General features: G+C 30.1%; 2 protein-coding genes across 2 annotated transcripts; both read left to right on the plus strand.

Moving 5' to 3' along the window:
- Nucleotides 1–3,463: 3,463 nt before the first annotated feature.
- On the plus strand, nt 3,464–12,552 carry LOC137001871 (zinc finger protein 492-like). Its single transcript, XM_067361055.1, has 5 exons — nt 3,464–3,638; nt 3,884–4,828; nt 8,276–8,451; nt 9,797–9,915; nt 11,782–12,552. Exons 2-5 carry the CDS (start codon nt 3,918–3,920, stop codon nt 12,535–12,537), a joined length of 1,962 nt encoding a protein of 653 aa, XP_067217156.1. The 5' UTR covers nt 3,464–3,638; nt 3,884–3,917; the 3' UTR covers nt 12,538–12,552.
- A 1,404-nt stretch (nt 12,553–13,956) lies between these two features.
- LOC137001872 (zinc finger protein 473 homolog) lies at nt 13,957–19,971 on the plus strand. The gene is made up of 3 exons (XM_067361056.1): nt 13,957–14,677; nt 18,095–18,216; nt 18,457–19,971. Exons 1-3 carry the CDS (start codon nt 14,267–14,269, stop codon nt 19,406–19,408), a joined length of 1,485 nt encoding a protein of 494 aa, XP_067217157.1. The 5' UTR covers nt 13,957–14,266; the 3' UTR covers nt 19,409–19,971.
- Nucleotides 19,972–20,255: the final 284 nt, after the last annotated feature.

A 20,255-nucleotide genomic window follows, 5' to 3' on the forward strand; every position in this document is an offset into this window, starting at 1 on the left:
AGCTTGACAACGAAGATAAAAATATAATTCAATTAATACACGAGATGCCAATGGAAAATACTAACAGAGAAATGGAATACAGACATTATACATTGCAGAATACCGAAATGCTTTATGAAACAGCATACTATATACCTATTATCCAATTTATCTCATATCCACCAATCAGCGATATTAATGTCACCCTCTATCCTAGCGAGATTTCGGAAAACATTGCACACGAGCCACACTTGCTTATCTTTCCAAACACATTCAACAGTCAACATCAACCCATAACTAGTAATGAAACCCAAGAAGCCGTTGCAGCACCAGCACCTGCGATGATAGCGAATGATACTGATGTGTCAAGTAACAATGTATCGCAGAATCATAAAACTCATGAAATTGCGTCAATCAAACAACTTGTACCAACTCACAATCAGCCGCAGACTTTAATGGAGTTAAACTCTGACGTATCAGAAACAGACTCAATGTCAATGACACCTTCGACAGTTTTACCTTCCACATCCGTAAACAAAGATGATAAAACGGATGCTGAATGCATCAGGAAATGTGACTGCACTTCTAATTGCAATGACACTTTGTGTAACAGTAAAATTAGACATTCAAGTAATAGTAAACATAAATTTAAGTGTCCTGTAAAAAAGTGTCAAAAGTCATTTCGTTCGAAGTACAAATTGAAAACACATATGAGGTCTCATACCGGTGAAAAACCATACGTCTGCACATGGGAGAACTGCGGTAAAAAATTCAGTCAGAAGTGCAATCTGAAATTTCACCACCGCTTGCATACTGGCGGTGAGGTACATAAGTGCAAAATATGTTTTAAAAAGTATTCGACAAAAGGTAGTTTGAAAAAACACGAAGAACGTAAGCATAATATGCACAAAAGACCATGAAGAAGATAACAGCATCCAGAAAAATTTCTAAACTAGATTTGACAATGGAATTATTCTTGCAGAAATGTATAGATAAGCATCGTATAAAGTATAGATAAGTTGTACAGAGTAAACTAAATAAAAATAAAGCAAATAAAAAATTGCTGTTAATTTTTCACATTTAAAAATCCAAAAATTCAAATATTCTCTCATCTTGTATTCATAGACATATAGGTCGGTTATTAAACGATTGAGCAATGATCCATTTGATAGTAGCTGTCTTCACAATGATAAAAAACACATTAATACATTAAATTTGAGTAATATTGATATTAATCCATATCTTATATTATGTGCATAATGTACACAATTATACATATATACATATTATTTCCTGCAACTTTTAACTTAAAAAAAAATAAAGTATGGCTTCTGAAAAATTATGCACATGTATTAGATATCTCTGAACTTGTGATGGGTATTATAAAATCTTATTACTTTACTTTCGCCTTGTATTTGCATAATAGAATCAGTGGTTTTTCGATTTTACATGTCAATTCGGGTACATCTATATATATATATTTTATAATATATAAAAATTATATAATATAACATTTTTGAAAAAACAATATTTAAATTAAAAGATTTTTCTTACAATGCATGTGTTTATCTTCGATATTGACAACTTCTATTCTTCCATTTGTACGCTCTAGAATTTTAAAGGAACCATTTTCAATAGTTTCATAAGTAGAGCTTTTCATATTATGAAGCAAGAAAGAAAGCATGCAATCGTAACAACTCATATAAATGATTTATGTAAAAACGTTCTCACCGATGTACAAATATCGGGATTTCCCTTGACATCTTTCTGTCGCTCGATATTATAGACAATCTCTCTCTCTCCAGCAGAGATACATTGCAATTATCAAGCAGATCAAGTCTGTACCTGAGATGTGTATTAGGTAAGAGTAATGTCGTTTGGGACATTGGAAATGCAGTAGCAACAAAGCGTGGAGATGCTCGCCATTCTAAAAAATAATGAAGAAAACAGACAATGGCGAGAGAATGCCGATATAGTATGTGAGCAAACAAAATGTACGTATGTCATCTATGTGATCCGCGAATTATGACAAATATCATAACAAAAAATTAACAATTACGTAATAACATACGTATTAATTTGTAAATACTAAAAAGCCAAAAAGTAACCTTAATCAATCAATAAAATAATATCTAATAAAATTGCATATCTATACAAATGTGTTGTAAATTATGTTTTATGTCAGTTCTATAAGTGTGATAAATTCTGATTAGCGACTGATCATTTAATTACAAATCGTCAAACGTGTTACATTTCCTCGGCGCTGCACAGTCAGAAATTAAAAGTGGTTCATCAACAGGACAGAGAAGCAAGCGAATGTGGAAGAAAAGTATTCGTAACATATTTCTTTTCTACTATAACAGTCTTTCGGCACTCTATTTAAAACAGGTTTTATTGCCGTACAAACATGATTTCGCTTTTTGAGAAAATCTTAATAAACGCGTTGTAAATGCACATTTTACAAATTTTCACTTAAAAACATTTATTTTGCTAGAAATCGGTTAGCTCAAAGATCATTCTAACATCATCAAGACCGCAGTTATATGCCTATCTATTATACAAATATATAAAAATTTCGTTTATATTTTCTCGATTCAAGAAGATTAATGCAAAAATTTATGATAGTTGAAAAAAAATGGTGATACGTTCTACTATAAATTTTCTAAATTTCGGTTTGAAGAAAGTTTAAAAAAAATATAAAAATTTCATTATTTATCTCAAATATACGACAACGAGTGTGTTTATAAACTTGGATTTCTTTTACAACAAACTCTTATAAACAAAATCTATGACCTACGATTGGAAGACTAATAAAATATACTACTAAACGCCGTATCGAATGTGTATTGAATGTAATATATAGTTTCTCGCGTGTGTGAGAAATGTGTGTGTGTAAGCGTCCCAACTAACATTGCGCTTTCCACTATGCTTATAATTGCAAACTATAATTTAATCAATCAACTTGTTATAACTGAATTTCTGTCATTTCCGCGATTTAAATTCTAGCTTTCTTTCCAAAACCGTCGCACAAATATTCGCGAAATTTCGGCAACTACAACTGGACAGCGAATACTCGATCTGTACATTCGATCTCGAACAAAATTCTAATTAAATAACTTTTAACGGATATTCTAAGCAGGCTACTTTGCACAGTTATTCATGCTACTTAAAAGTTGTAATTACTTGAGTATTTATATTTCTACGATACGTACAGAGCGATTCACATTCACACATACAGATTTTTTAGCCACTTTTAATTTCCTTTTTTTCTCGCGGAAATAAAAGTTACGGGGAGTCGAAAAGTGTGTAATAATATTAAAATAGTAGATAGTAATATATATAAGTAACACGACATGTAAAGTACACAATTTCAGAGCTTTAGATATTATATTAACATTCCATTAGCCGCTTTCTAAAAAGTATGATTCATTGAATTAAAGTAAATTGTAAAAACATTTATATACATATATTGCTAATGAAAAAATTCATTTAGCTATACAATAATCACCGCCAAACATATAATTACAGAATAACACTCAGCAACAACACTGAAAAAAAAAAAAATTCTGCTGTATAAGTCACGAAAACAGTTGACGGGACTGCAATTGACCGGAGGGACAGACGTGCAAACATTACCAACAGATTTCACAATTACACAGGTAGACATTTGCTGCTTACCTCTTCAGCTTCATTAGCGAACAAATAAAAAATAATAATTTTTTAATATTTATAACCCTATGTCAGTGTTATAGCCACGTAATAATAAAAAAAAAAAATATGCGAGATTTTTGCACAACTAAAATAAAAATAGTTTTGTTGAGTTCCCCCTTTGGCATTTTTAAGTATTAAAATAAAAAATAAAAAAGTATGCCAAAAATTTAATGTTCTATTTTTTCATTTACAGATTACTAAAACAAAATAGACAATTTATATTAACAATGTTGCCATCTTCTGTACTTGATTTAACGTCGCAGATAAGTAAAAAGATAATACAACAGTTAATACAGGAAATAATAATGAAGAGAAATAACAAAGAAATGGAACACAGGCATTATACGCAACAGAATACCGAAATGCCTCAAGGAACAGCACAACTTACACCAGATCATCTTATTTCAAACTCTAAAATCAGCAGTTCTAATGCAGTCATCTACCCTAGCCAGATTCCAAAAAATATTCCTCACGAACCACACTCACATATCTTTCCACTCACATTCAACAATCAACATCAATTGATTACTAGTAATAAATCCCACGAAACCGTAGAAGCACTGATAGCGAATGATGCCGATGTGTCAAGTAACAAAGTATCGCAGAATCGTAAGAATCAAGAAGCTGCGTCAATCAAACAACTTGCACCAAACAGGCCGCAGACTTTAACGCAGACTTTAACGACGTTAAATTCTCACGTATCAGAAAGAGACTCAATGTCAATGTCAGCTCCGAAACTTTTACCTTCTACATCCGTAAACGAAAATGATAAAACGGATACTGAATGCATCAGGAAATGTAACTGCACTTCTAATTGCAATAACACTTTGTGTAACATTAAAATTAGACATTCAAGTAATAGTAAACATAAATTTGAGTGTTCTGTAAAAAAATGTCAAAAGTCATTTCGTTGGAAGTCACACTTGGAAATACATATGAGGTCTCATACAGGTAAAAAACCATACGTCTGCACATGGGAGAACTGCGGTAAAAAATTCAGTGTAACGAGCGATCTGAACCGTCACAAACGCGTGCACACTGGCGGTGAGGTACATACGTGCAAAATATGTTTTAGAAAATATTCGAAAAAAAGTAATTTGGAGAGACACAAAAAACATAAGCATTACATGTACAAATAGCAATAAAGAAAAAAACAGCATCCAAAAAAATATTTAAATTCTGGATTTGACAATGGAATTATTCTTGCAGAAATGTATAGAAAGCATCGTATAAAGTATTGATAAGTTGTACAGAGTAAACTAAATAAAAATAAAGCAAATAAAAAAATGCTGTTAATTTTTCACATTTAAAAATCAAAAATTAAAATATTCTCGAATGTTATATTCATAGAGATATGTCGGTTATTAAAAGATTGATCAATGATCCATTTGATAGTAGCTGTCTTCACAATAAAAAAAAAACACTTTAATACATTAAATTTGAGTAATATTGATATTAATCCATATCTTATATTATGTGCATAATATACACAACTATATACACATATTATTTCCTCCAACTTTTAACTCCAAAAAAATACAGTATAGCTTTTGAAAAATTATGCGTATTAGATATCCCTACTTTTATAATGGGATAAAATCTTATTCTTTACTGTCGCCTTGTATTTGCATATAGAATCAATGGCTTTTCAATTTTACTATCAATTCGGGGACATTCTATATATGTATATTTTATGAATATAAAAATTACATAACATTTTTGAAATAAAATTATCTAAATTAAAAAATTTTTTTTAACTGCGTGCGTTTATTTCGATATTGACATCTTCTATTTTTCTATTTGTAGGCTTCAGATTTAGAAAGAACCATTTTTAATAGTTTTATAAGTAGTGTTTTTCATATTATAAAGTGAGAAAAAAAGGTTGTACTGTCAAAAAATTCATATACATAGATAATATAAAAACGTTCTCCCGATGTACAGATATCGGGGTTTCTCTTGATATCTTTCTGTCACTCGATATTATAGACAATCTCTCTTTCCAACAGAGATACATTGCATTTATCAAGCAGGTCAGGTCTATATTTGAATTTTGTATTAAGTAATAGAAATGTCGTCTGAGCCATCGAAAATGCAAAACGTTAAGATGTTCGTCATCCTAAAAAATGATGAAAAAAACAGAATAGTAAATATGTAAAAAACAAAAAGTACGTATGTCATTTAAGTGATAATTATAACAAACATCATAACAAAAAATTAATAATTACATAATAACATACATATTCATTTGTAAAAACTAAAAAGCCAAGAAATAATCCTAATCAATCAATAAAATAATATACAATAAAATTGCATATCTACAAATGTAGTATATTTAAATTATGTATTATGTTATTTTTATAAGTGTGATAAATTCTGATTAGCGACTGATCATTGAATTACAAATCGTCAAACGTGTTACATTTCCTCGGCGCTACAGCCAGTCAGAAATTAAAAGTGGTTCATCAACAGTACAGAGAAGCAAGCGAATGTGGAAGAAAAGTATTCGTAACATATTTCTTTTCTACTATAACAGTCTTTCGGCACTCTATTGTAAAACAGGTTTTATTGCCGTACAAGTACATGATTTCGCTTTTTGAGAAAATCTTAATAAACGCGTTGTAAATGCACATTTTCAAATTTTCACTTAAAAACATTTATTTTGCTAGAAATCGGTTAGCTCAAAGATCATTCTAACATCATCAAGACCGCAGTTATATGCCTATCTATTATACAAATATATAAAAAATTTCATCTATATTTTCTCGATTCAAGAAAATTAATGCAAAAATTTATGATAGTTGAAAAGAAATGGTGATACGTTCTACTATAAATTTTTTAAATTTCGGTTTGAAGAAAGTTTAAAAGAAATATAAAAATGTCATTATTTCTCTCAAATATACGACAACGAGCGTGTTTCCTTGGATTTCTTTTACAACAAACTTATAAACAAAATGTGACCTACGATCAAGGCCTTGTTCATTAGTCGTCGACAAACGCACAGTTACACATATGATACGCTGTGTAGCAGTCGATGAGTGCTGTTTAGAGTTTAAGTAGTTTTAAACGAAATCACCAATTTTTAATTAATATTCTCTATAGTTTAACGTGCGTGGATTTGATTCAATCTTGGCTCAAATTTTGGTTTTAATTCATTGGAGTTTACGACTAATAAAATATACTACTTAACGTACGTACGTATCGAATATGTATTGAATGTAATATGTGGTTTCTCGCGTGTGTGAGAAATGTGTGTGTGTAAGCGTCCCAACTACATTGCGCTTTCCACTATGCTTATAATTGCAAACTATAATTTAATCAATCAGCTTGTTATAACTGAATTTCTGTTATTTCCGCGATTTAAGTTCTAGCTTTCTTTTCAAAACCGTCGCACAAATATTCGCGAAATTTCGGCAACTACAACTGGACAGCAAATACCCGATCTGTACATTCGATCTTGAACAAAATTCTAATTAAATAACTTTTAACAGATATTCTAAACAGGCTACTTTGCACAGTTATTCATGCTACTTAAAAGTTGTAATTACTTCAGTATTTATATTTCTACAATACGTACAGAGCGATTCACATTCACACATACAGATTTTTTAGCCACTTTTAATTTGCTTTTTTTCTCGCGGAAATAAAAGTTACGGGAAGTCGAAAAGTGTGTAATAATATTAAAATAGTAGATAGTAATATATATAAGTCACACACATGTAAAGTACACAATTGCAGAGCTTTAGATATTATATTAACATTCCATTAGCCGCTTTCTAAAAAGCATGATTCATTAAATTAAAGTAAATTGTAAGAGCATTTATGTACATATATTGCCAATAAAAAAATTCATTTAGTTATAGAATAATCACCGCCAAACATATGATTACAGAATAATTCAATATATACACGATATATATAATTATATATATATATAATTCAATTAATACACGAGATGCCAATGGAAAATACTAACAGAGAAATGGAATACAGACATTATACATTGCAGAATACCGAAATGCTTTATGAAACAGCATACTATATACCTATTATCCAATTTATCTCATATCCACCAATCAGCGATATTAATGTCACCCTCTATCCTAGCGAGATTTCGGAAAACATTGCACACGAGCCACACTCACTTATCTTTCCAAACACATTCAACAGTCAACATCAACCCATTACTAGTAATGAAACCTATGAAGCCGTAGCAGCGCTAGCACCTGCGACGATAGCGAATGAAACTGATGTGTCAAGTAACAATGTATCGCAAAATCATAAAACTCATGAAATTGCGTCAATCAAACAACTTGTACCAACTCACAATCAGCCGCAGACTTTAATAGAGTTAAATTCTGACGTATCAGAAACAGACTCAATGTCAATGTCAGCTCCGAAAGTTTTACCTTCTACATCCGTAAACGAAAATGATAAAACGGATACTGAATGCATCAGGAAATGTAACTGCACTTCTAATTGCAATGACACTTTGTGTAACATTAAAATTAGACATTCAAGTAATAGTAAACATAAATTTTACATAATGTGTCCTGTAAAAAAATGTCAAAAGTTATTTCGTTCGAAGTCCAAACTTGAAAAGACATATGAGGTCTCATACCGGTGAAAAACCATACGTCTGCACATGGGAGAACTGCGGTAAAAAATTCAGTCAGAAGTGCAATCTGAAATTTCACCACCGCTTGCATACTGGCGGTGAGGTACATAAGTGCAAAATATGTTTTAAAAAGTATTCGACAAAAGGTAATTTGAAAAGTACACGAAAAACGTATGCATAATATGCATAAAGGATCATGAAAAAGATAATAGCATCCAGACAAATTTTCAAATTTTGGATTTGACAATGGAAATATTCTTGCAGAAATGTATAGATAGATAGCGTCGTATAAAGTATAGATAAGTTGTACAGAGAAAACTAAATAAAAATAAAACAAATAAAAAAATGCTGTAGATTTTTCACATTTAAAAATCCAAAAATTAAAATATTCTCGAATCTTATATTCATAGAGATAATAGTAGGTTATTAAAAAGTTGATCAATGATCCATTTGATAGTAGTCTGTCTTCACAATAATAAAAAATACACTTTAATACATTAGATTTGAGTAATATTGATTTTAATCCATATCTCATATTATGTGCATAATATACACAATTATTTATACATATTACATCCTCCAATTTTTAACTCCAAAAAATAAATTAAAGCTTCTAAAAAATTATGTACACGTATCAGATATTCCTGAATTTGTGATGAGTATGATAAAATCTTACTCTTTACCTTCGCATTGTATTTGCAAATAGCATCAATGGCTTTTTCAGTTTTACTATTAGATTCGGAGACATTCTATATATGTATATTTTATGAAACATAAAAATTACGTAACATTTTTTGAAATAATATTATTAAAATTAAAAGATTTTTTCTTTCAATGCGTGTGTTTAATTCGATATTAACAACTTCTATTCTCTTACATTTGAACGTTCTTGAATTTTAAAGTAACCATTTTGAATAGTTTCATAAGTAGTGTTTTTCAAATTATAAAGTGCGAAAGAAAGGTTGTACTGTCAAAAAATTCATATACATAGATCATATAAAAACGTTCTCCCGACGTACAGATATCGGGGTTTCTCTTGATATCTTTCTGTCACTCGATATTATAGACAATCTCTCTTTCCAGCAGAAATACATTGCATTTATCAAGCAGTCAAGTCAGTACCTGAAATTTGTTTTAAATAAGAAAAATGTCATTTGAGACATTGAAAATGCAGTCGCAACAAAACGTGGAGGTGCTCGCCATTCTAAAAAATAATGAAGAAAACAGACAATAGCGAGAGAATGCCAATATAGTATGTGAGCAAACAAAATGTACGTATGTCATCCATGTAATCCGCGGATTATGACGAATATCATAACAAAAAATTAACAATTACGTAATAACATACATATTAATTTGTATAAACTAAAAAGCCAGAAAGTAACCTAATCAATCAATAAAATAATATCTAATAAAATTGCATATCTACAAATGCAGTATATCTAAATTATGTTTTATGTCAGTTCTATAAGTGTGATAAATTCTGATTAGCGACTGATCATTTAATTACAAATCGTCAAACGTGTTACATTTCCTCGGCGCTAGCAGCCAGTCAGAAATTAAAAGTGGTTCATCAACAGTACAGAGAAGCAAGCGAATGTGGAAGAAAAGTATTCGTAACATATTTCTTTTCTACTATAACAGTCTTTCGGCACTCTATTGTAAAACAGGTTTTATTGCCGTACAAGTACATGATTTCGCTTTTTGAGAAAATCTTAATAAACGCGTTGTAAATGCACATTTTCAAATTTTCACTTAAAAACATTTATTTTGCTAGAAATCGGTTAGCTCAAAGATCATTCTAACATCATCAAGACCGCAGTTATATGCCTATCTATTATACAAATATATAAAAAATTTCATCTATATTTTCTCGATTCAAGAAAATTAATGCAAAAATTTATGATAGTTGAAAAGAAATGGTGATACGTTCTACTATAAATTTTCTAAATTTCGGTTTGAAGAAAATTTAAAAGAAATATAAAAATGTCATTATTTATCTCAAATATACGACAACGAGCGTGTTTCCTTGGATTTCTTTTACAACAAACTCTTATAAACAAAATGTGACCTACGATTAAGGCCTTGTTCATTAGTCGTCTAGAAACGCACAGTTAGACGTATGATACGCTGTCTAGCAGTCGATGAGTGATGTTTAGAGTTCAAGTAGTTTTTAAACGAAATCACCAATTTTTAATTAATATTCTCTATAGTTTAACGTGCGTGGATTTGGTTCAATCTTGGCTCAAATTTTGGTTTTAATTCATTGGAGTTTACGACTAATAAAATATACTACTTAACGTACGTACGTATCGAATGTGTATTGAATGTAATATGTAGTTTCTCGCGTGTGTGAGAAATGTGTGTGTGTAAGCGTCCCAACTACATTGCGCTTTCCACTATGCTTATAATTGCAAACTATAATTTAATCAATCAACTTGTTATAACTGAATTTCTGTTATTTCCGCGATTTAAGTTCTAGCTTTCTTTTCAAAACCGTCGCACAAATATTCGCGAAATTTCGGCAACTACAACTGGACAGCAAATACCCGATCTGTACATTCGATCTTGAACAAAATTCTAATTAAATAACTTTTAACAGATATTCTAAACAGGCTACTTTGCACAGTTATTCATGCTACTTAAAAGTTGTAATTACTTCAGTATTTATATTTCTACAATACGTACAGAGCGATTCACATTCACACATACAGATTTTTTAGCCACTTTTAATTTGCTTTTTTTCTCGCGGAAATAAAAGTTACGGGAAGTCGAAAAGTGTGTAATAATATTAAAATAGTAGATAGTAATATATATAAGTCACACACATGTAAAGTACACAATTGCAGAGCTTTAGATATTATATTAACATTCCATTAGCCGCTTTCTAAAAAGCATGATTCATTGAATTAAAGTAAATTGTAAAGACATTTATGTACATATATTGCTAATTAAACAATTCATTTAGCTTTAGAATAATTACCGCCAAACATATGATTACAGAATAACACTCTACAACAAAACTGTGAAAAAGAAATTCTGATGTACAGGTCACGAAAACAGTTGACGCGACTGCGATTAATCGGAAGGACAAACATTACCAACAGATTTCACAATTACACAGGTAGACATCTGCTGAATGCCTCTTAAGTTCTATTATCGAAAAAATAAAAAATAATAATTTCTTAATATTTGGAACCCAATGTCAGTGCTAGAACCATGAAATAAAAAGATGAAGTATGCTAAATTCTTGCACAAGTAAAATAAAAATAGTTTTGTTGAATTTTTCCAATGACATATATAAACATTAAAATTAAAATAAAAATTGTATGTCAAAGATTAAATATACAGTTCTTTCATTTTCAGATTATTAAAGCAAAATAGAAAATCGATATTAACGATGTCATCATCTTCAGAACATAAATATGACAACGCAGATGAAAATATAACTGTATTAATAGGCAATATATTCATAGATTATCAATAATAGAGAAACGGAACACAGACATTATATGTTGCAGAATACCGGAATGCCTCATGAAACAGCACAACATACTCAAAACCAAGATATCTTAAATTTTCAGATGAGCAATATTAATGCCGTCACCAATCCTAGCGAGATTTTGGAAAACATTGCACACGAGCCACACTCTCTTATCTTTCCAAACACATTCTACAGTCAACATCCACCCATTACTAGTAATGAAAACTATGAAGCCGTAGCAGCGCTAGCACCTGCGACGATAGCGAATGAAACTGATGTGTCAAGTAACAATGTATCGCAAAATCATAAAACTCATGAAATTGCGTCAATCAAACAACTTGTACCAACTCACAATCAGCCGCAGACTTTAATAGAGTTAAATTCTGACGTATCAGAAACAGACTCAATGTCAATGACACCTTCGACAGTTTTACCTTCCACATCCGTAAACAAAGATGATAAAACGGATGCTGAATGCATCAGGAAATGTGACTGCACTTCTAATTGCAATGACACTTTGTGTAACAGTAAAATTAAACATTCAAGTCATAGTGAACAGAAATTTGAGTGTTCTGTAAAAGAATGCAAAAAGTTTTTTAATTTTCGTTCAGAGTTGGAAAGACATATGAGGTCTCATACCGGTGAAAAACCATACGTCTGCAAATGGGAAAACTGCGGTAAAAAATTCAGTCAAAAAGGCAATCTGAACAATCACAACCGCTTGCATACTGGCGGTGAGGTACATTAGTGCAAAATATGTTGTAGAAAGTATTCGACAATAGGTAATTTGAAAAAACACGAAAAACGTAAGCATAATATGCACAAAGGATCATGAAAAAGATAATAGCATCCAGACAAATTTTCAAATTTTGGATTTGACAATGGAAATATTCTTGCAGGAAATGTATAAATAGATAGCGTCGTATAAAGTATAGATAAGTTGTACAGAGTAAATTGAATAAAAATAAAGCAAATAAAAAAATGCTGTTGATTTTTCACATTTAAAATTCAAAAATTAAAATATTCTTGAATCTTATATTCATAGAGATATGTCGGTTATTAAAAGATTGATCAATGATCCATTTGATAGTAGTTGTCTTCACAATAATAAAAAAACGCTTTAATACATTAGATTTGAGTAATATTGATATTAATCCATATCTTATAATATGTGCATAATATACACAACTATGTATACATATTTTTTCCTCCAACTTTTAACTCCAAAAAAATACAGTATAGCTTTTAAAAAAATTATGCGTATTAGATATCCCAGAACTTATGACGGGTATGATAAAATCTTATTCTTTACTTTTGCCTTGTATTTGCATATAGAAGTGACTGACTTTTTAGTTATACTATCAATTCGGGGACATTCTATATATGTATATTTTATGAATATAAAAATTACATAACATTTTTGAAATAATATTATCTTAATTAAAAGATTTTTCTTAACTGCGTGCGTTTATTTCGATATTGACATCTTCTATTCTTCTATTTGTAAGTTTCAGATTTAGAAAGAACCATTTTTAATAGTTTTATAAGTAGTGTTTTTCATATTATAAAGTGAGAAAAAAAGGTTGTACTGTCAAAAAATTCATATACATAGATAATATAAAAACGTTCTCCCGATGTATGAGATATCGGGGTTTCTCTTGATTTCTTTCTGTCACTCGATATTATAGACAATCTCTCTTTCCAGCAGAAATTCATTGCATTTATCAAGCAAATCAGGTCTGTATTTGAAATTTGTATTAAGTAACAGAAATGTCGTCTGAGACATTGAAAACGCAGTCACAACAAAACGCTGTGATGCTCGTCATCTTAAAAAATGATGAAAAATACAGAATAGTAAGTATGTGAGCAAACAAAATGTTCGTATGTCATCTATGTGAACCGCGGATTATGAAAAATATCATAACCAAAAATTAACAATTACGTAATAACATATATATTAATATGTAGAAACTAAAAAGCCAGAAAGTAACGCTAATCAATCAATAAAATAATATACAATAAAATTGCATATCTACAAATGTAGTAATAATGAAGAGAAATAATAATGAAGAAAAATAACAAAGAAATGGAACACAAGCATTATACGCGACAAAATACTGGAATGCTTCATGGAACAGCACAACTTCCACCAGGTCATTTTATTTCAAACTCTAAAACCATCAGTTCTAATGCAGTCATCTACCCTAGCCAGATTCCAAAAAACATTCCTCACGAACCACACTCACATATCTTTCCACTCACATTCAACAATCAACATCAATTGATTACTAGTAATAAATCCCACGGAAACCGTAGCAGCACTGATAGCGAATGATGCCGATGTGTCAAGTAACAAAGTATCGCAGAATCGTAAGAATCAAGAAGCTGCGTCAATCAAACAACTTGCACCAAACAGGCCGCAGACTTTAACGCAGACTTTAACGACGTTAAATTCTCACGTATCAGAAAGAGACTCAATGTCAATGTCAGCTCCAAAAGTTTTACCTTCTACATCCATAAACAAAGATGATAAAACGGATACTGAATGCATCAGGAAATGTAACTGCACTTCTAATTGCAATAACACTTTGTGTAACAATAAAATTAGACATTCAAGTAATAGTAAACATAAATTTGTGTGTCCTGTAAAAAAGTGTCAAAAGTCATATCGTTGGAAGTCACAGTTGGAAATACATATGAGGTCTCATACCGGTGAAAAACCATACGTCTGCACATGGGAGAACTGCGGTAAAAAATTCAGTGTGAAGAGCGATCTGAACCGTCACAATCTCGTGCACACTGGCGGTGAGGTACATACGTGCAAAATATGTTTTAGAAAATATTCGAAAAAAAGTAATTTGGAGAGACACAAAAAACATAAGCACGATGTGTGCAAATAGCCATGAAGAAAAAAACAGCATCCAGAAAAGATTCCAAATTTTGGATTTGACAATGGAATTATTCTTGCAGAAATGTATAGATAGATAGCGTCGTATAAAGTATTTTGATAGATTGAAATAAATAAAACTAAAAAAAATGTTGTTGATTTTTCACATTTAAAAATCCAAAAATTCGAATATTCTCAGATATTCAAAGATACATCGGTCGATTGTTAAAGGACTACCAAGATATAATAGATTTAATAGAAGCTGGTTTCCACAACGATAAAAAACACACTGATATATCAACATTATATATGAGTGATATTAATCTATATATATATATTATATACATAATGTACATAATTATACCTAGAAGTTTCTTCCTCTTGCTTTTTACTTTGAAAAAATAAATAAAAAGTTCTGAAAAATTATGCATGCGTATTAGATATCGCTGAACTTGTGATGGGTATGAGAAAACTTTATTTCTTTACTTTCGCCGTTTATTTGCAAATCAGTGGCTTTTAGGTTTTACTATCGGTTTGGAGAAATCCTATATATGTATATTTTATAAACATAAAAACTGTATAACATTTTTGGAAAAATAATATATAAATTAAAAGATTTTTTTTTACAATACGTGTTCTTATCACAATTTTGATAATTACCTTTCATCTATTTGTATGCACTAGATTTATTTTGTTAGAAATCGGTTCGCTCAAAAATCATTCTAACGTCATCAAGACCGCAATCACATGCTTTGCGATTTGTATAATATAAAAAAAATTTCATATACATTTTCTCAATCGAGCAGATTAATGCAGGAATTTGTAAGATAATTGAAAAAAAATGCTGATATAACTCCTACTATAAATTTTAATAATAATCCATTTGATAGTAGCTGTCTTCGCAATGATAAAAAACACATTAATACATTAAATTTGAGTAATATTGATATTCATCCATATCTTATATTATGTGCATAATGCACAATTATACATATATACATATTATTTCCTGCAACTTTTAACTTAAAAAAAAATAAAGTATGGCTTCTGAAAAATTATGCAAATGTTTTAGATATCTCTGAACTCGTGATGAGTATTATAAAATTTTATTACTTACTTTGCCTTGTAGTTGCTTAACGAATCAGTGGTTTTACGGTTTTACTATCAATTTTAATTAAAAACACTATACATATATATATTATGAATATAAAAATTAATAATGTAACATTTTTAGAAAAATAATATTAAATTAAAAGGTTTTTCTTACAATGCGTGTGTTTATTTCGATATTGACAACTTCTATTCTTCCATTTGTACGCTCTAGAATTTTGAAGGAACCATTTTAAATATTATAGTTTCATAAGTAGTCCTTCACATATTATAAAGCGAGAAAGAAAGTATGTAATGTAAAAACTCATATAAATAAATTATATAGAAACGTTCCACCAATGTACAGATATCAGGGTTTCTTTTGATATGTTTCTGTCACTCGAAAATATAAACAATTTCTCTTTCCAGCAGAAATACATTGCATTTATCAAGCAGTTCAAGTTTAAATTTGAGATTTGCATTAGATAAAAACAAATGTCGTCTGAGACATTGAAAATGCAGTCACAACAAAACGTTGTGATGCTCGTCATCTTAAAAAATGATGAAAAATACAGAATAGTAAGTATGTGAGCAAACAAAATGTTCGTATGTCATCTATGTGAACCGCGGATTATGAAAAATATCATAACCAAAAATTAACAATTACGTAATAACATATATATTAATATGTAGAAACTAAAAAGCCAGAAAGTAACGCTAATCAATCAATAAAATAATATACAATAAAATTGCATATCTACAAATGTAGTGTAAATTATGTATTATGTCATTTCTATAAGTATGATAAATTCTGATTAGCGACTGATCATTTAATTACAAATCGTCAAATGTTTCACAATTTCCCGGTACAGCAGCCGGTCAGAAATTAAAAGTGGTTCCTCAACAGAACAGAGAAGCAGCTGGATGCGAGTAGACAGTATTCGTAACATATTTTTTTCTACCAAAACAGTCTTTCGACACTCTATTGTAAAGCAGGTCTTATTGCCGTACAAGTACATGATTTCGCTTCTTGAGAAAATCTTAATAAACACACTGTAAATGCACATTTTAAAATTTTCACTTAAAAACATTTATTTTGCTAGAAATCGGTTAGCTCAAAGATCATTCTAACATCATCAAGACCGCAGTTATATGCCTATCTATTATACAAATATATAAAAAATTTCATCTATATTTTCTCGATTCAAGAAAATTAATGCAAAAATTTATGATAGTTGAAAAGAAATGGTGATACGTTCTACTATAAATTTTTTAAATTTCGGTTTGAAGAAAGTTTAAAAGAAATATAAAAATTTCATTATTTCTCTCAAATATACGACAACGAGCGTGTTTCCTTGGATTTCTTTTACAACAAACTCTTATAAACAAAATGTGACCTACGATCAAGGCCTTGTTCATTAGTCGTCGACAAACGCACAGTTACACATATGATACGCTGTGTAGCAGTCGATGAGTGCTGTTTAGAGTTCAGGTAGTTTTAAACGAAATCACCAATTTTTAATTAATATTCTCTATAGTTTAACGTGCGTGGATTTGATTCAATCTTGGCTCAAATTTTGGTTTTAATTCATTGGAGTTTACGACTAATAAAATATACTACTTAACGTACGTACGTATCGAATGTGTATTGAATGTAATATATAGTTTCTTGCGTGTGTGAGGAATGTGTGTGTGTAAGCGTCCCAACTACATTGCGCTTTCCACTATGCTTATAATTGCAAACTATAATTTAATCAATCAGCTTGTTATAACTGAATTTCTGTCATTTCCGCGATTTAAATTCTAGCTTTCTTTTCAAAACCGTCGCACAAATATTCGCGAAATTTCGGCAACTACAACTGGACAGCGAATACTCGATCTGTACATTCGATCTTGAACAAAATTCTTATTAAATAACTTTTAACGGATTTATTCTAAACAGGCTACTTTGCACAGTTATTCATGCTACTTAAAAGTTGTAATTACTTGAGTATTTATATTTCTACGATACGTACAGAGCGATTCACATTAATACATACAGATTTTTAGTCATTTTTAATTTGCTTTTTTTCTCGCGGAAATAGAAATCACGGAAAATCAAAAAATATGTAATAATATTAATATAGTAGATAGTAATATATATAAGTCACACGAATGTAAAGTACACAATTTCAGAGCTTTAGATATTATATTAACATTCCAGTAGCCGCTTTCTAAAAAGCATGATTCATTAAATTAAAGTAAATTGTAAAGGCATTTATGTACATATATTGCTAATGAAAAAATTCATTTAGATATACAATAATCACCGCCAAACATATAATTACAGAATAACACTCGGCAACAACACTGTAGAAAAGAAATTCTGCTGTATAAGTCACGAAAACAGTTGACAAAACTACGATTAACCGGAAGAGGCAAACATTACCAACAGATTTCACAATTACACAGGTAGACATCTGCTGAATGCCTCTTAAGTTCTATTATCAAACAAATAAAAAATAATAATTTCTTAATATTTATAACACAATGTCTGCTAAAGCCACGAAATAAAAAAATAAAGTATGCTAGATTCTTTTACAAGTAAAATAAAAATAGTTTTGTTAAATTTTTCCAATGACATATATAAACATTAAAATTAAAATTAAAATAATATGTCAAAGATTAAATACACAATTCTTTCATTTTCAGATCATTAAAGCAAAATAGAAAATCGATATTAACGATGTCATCATCTTCAGAACATGAATATAACAACGCAGATGAAAATATAACTGTATTAATAGGCAATATATTCATACATTTCATTAATAAAGAAACGGAACACAGACATTATATGTTGCAGAATACCGAAATGCCTCATGAAACAGCACAACATACTCAAAACCAAGATATCTTAAATTTTCAGATGAGCAATATTAATGCCGTCACCAATCCTAGCGAGATTTCAGAAAACATTGCACACGAGCCACACTCACTTATCTTTCCAAACACATTCAACAGTCAACATCCACCCATTACTAGTAATGAAAACTATGAAGCCGTAGCAGCACCAGCACCTGCGATGATAGCGAATGAAACTGATGTGTCAAGTAACAATGTATCGCAGAATTATAAAACTCATGAAATTGCGTCAATCAAACAACTTGTACCAACTCACAATCAGCCGCAGACTTTAATGGAGTTAAATTCTGACGTATCAGAAACAGACTCAATGTCAATGACACCTTCGACAGTTTTACCTTCCACATCCGTAAACAAAGATGATAAAACGGATGCTGAATGCATCAGGAAATGTGACTGCACTTCTAATTGCAATGACACTTTGTGTAACAGTAAAATTAGACAGTCAAGTAATAGTAAACATAAATTTAAGTGTCCTGTAAAAAAGTGTCAAAAGTCATTTCGTTCGAAGTACAAATTGAAAACACATATGAGGTCTCATACCGGTGAAAAACCATACGTCTGCACATGGAAGAACTGCGGTGAAAAATTCAGTCAGAACAGCCATCTGAAACGTCACAACCGCGTGCACACTGGCGGAGAGGAACATGAGTGCAAAATATGTTTTAAGAAGTATTCGACAAAAGGTAATTTAAAGATACACGAAAAAAGTATGCATAATATGCACAAAGGATCATGAAAAAGATAATAGCATCCAGACAAATTTTCAAATTTTGGATTTGACAATGGAAATATTCTTGCAGAAATGTATAGATAGATAGCGTCGTATAAAGTATAAATAAGTTGTACAGAGTAAATTAAATGAAAATAAAGCAAATAAAAAAATGCTGTTGATTTTTCACATTTAAAATTCACAAATTAAAATATTCTCGAATGTTATATTCATAGAGATATGTCGGTTATTAAAAGATTGATCAATGATCCATTTGATAGTAGTTGTCTTCACAATAATAAAAAAACACTTTAATACATTAGATTTGACTAATATTGATATTAATCCATATCTTATATTATGTGCATAATATACACAACTATGTATACATATTTTTTCCTCCAACTTTTAACTCCAAAAAAATACAGTATAGCTTTTGAAAAATTATGCGTATTAGATATCCCTGAACTTATGACGGGTATGATAAAATCTTATTCTTTACTGTCGTCTTGTATTTGCATATAGAATCAGTGGCTTTTCAATTTTACTATCAATTCGGGACATTCTATATATGTATATTTTATGAATATAAAAATTACATAACATTTTTGAAATAATATTATCTTAATTAAAAGATTTTTCTTAACTGCGTGCGTTTATTTCGATATTGACATCTTCTATTCTTCTATTTGTAGGTTTCAGATTTAGAAAGAACCATTTTTAATAGTTTTATAAGTAGTGTTTTTCATATTATAAAGTGAGAAAGAAAGGTTGTACTGTCAAAAAATTCATATACATAGATCATATAAAAACGTTCTCCCAATGTACAGATATCGGGGTTTCTCTTGATTTCTTTCTGTCACTCGATATTATA

The sequence above is a fragment of the Linepithema humile genome, unplaced genomic scaffold, assembly GCF_040581485.1.
Source record: "Linepithema humile isolate Giens D197 unplaced genomic scaffold, Lhum_UNIL_v1.0 unplaced_2, whole genome shotgun sequence".
Taxonomy (NCBI): Eukaryota; Metazoa; Arthropoda; class Insecta; order Hymenoptera; family Formicidae; genus Linepithema; species Linepithema humile.

Bases quoted from the DNA above. Each gene is read 5' to 3' on its own strand.
- LOC137001871 (XM_067361055.1), top strand. From the start codon at position 3,918: ATGTTGCCATCTTCTGTACTTGATTTAACGTCGCAGATAAGTAAAAAG. The intron at 4,829-8,275 runs GCAATAAAGAAA...TTTCGTTCGAAG, and splicing joins AAGCATTACATGTACAAATA to TCCAAACTTGAAAAGACATA. The intron at 8,452-9,796 runs GTAATTTGAAAA...AATTCTGATTAG, and splicing joins TAAAAAGTATTCGACAAAAG to CGACTGATCATTTAATTACA.
- LOC137001872 (XM_067361056.1), top strand. From the start codon at position 14,267: ATGTCAATGTCAGCTCCAAAAGTTTTACCTTCTACATCCATAAACAAA. The intron at 14,678-18,094 runs GTGTGCAAATAG...ATATAATTACAG, and splicing joins ACAAAAAACATAAGCACGAT to AATAACACTCGGCAACAACA. The intron at 18,217-18,456 runs GTAGACATCTGC...TTTCATTTTCAG, and splicing joins CAGATTTCACAATTACACAG to ATCATTAAAGCAAAATAGAA.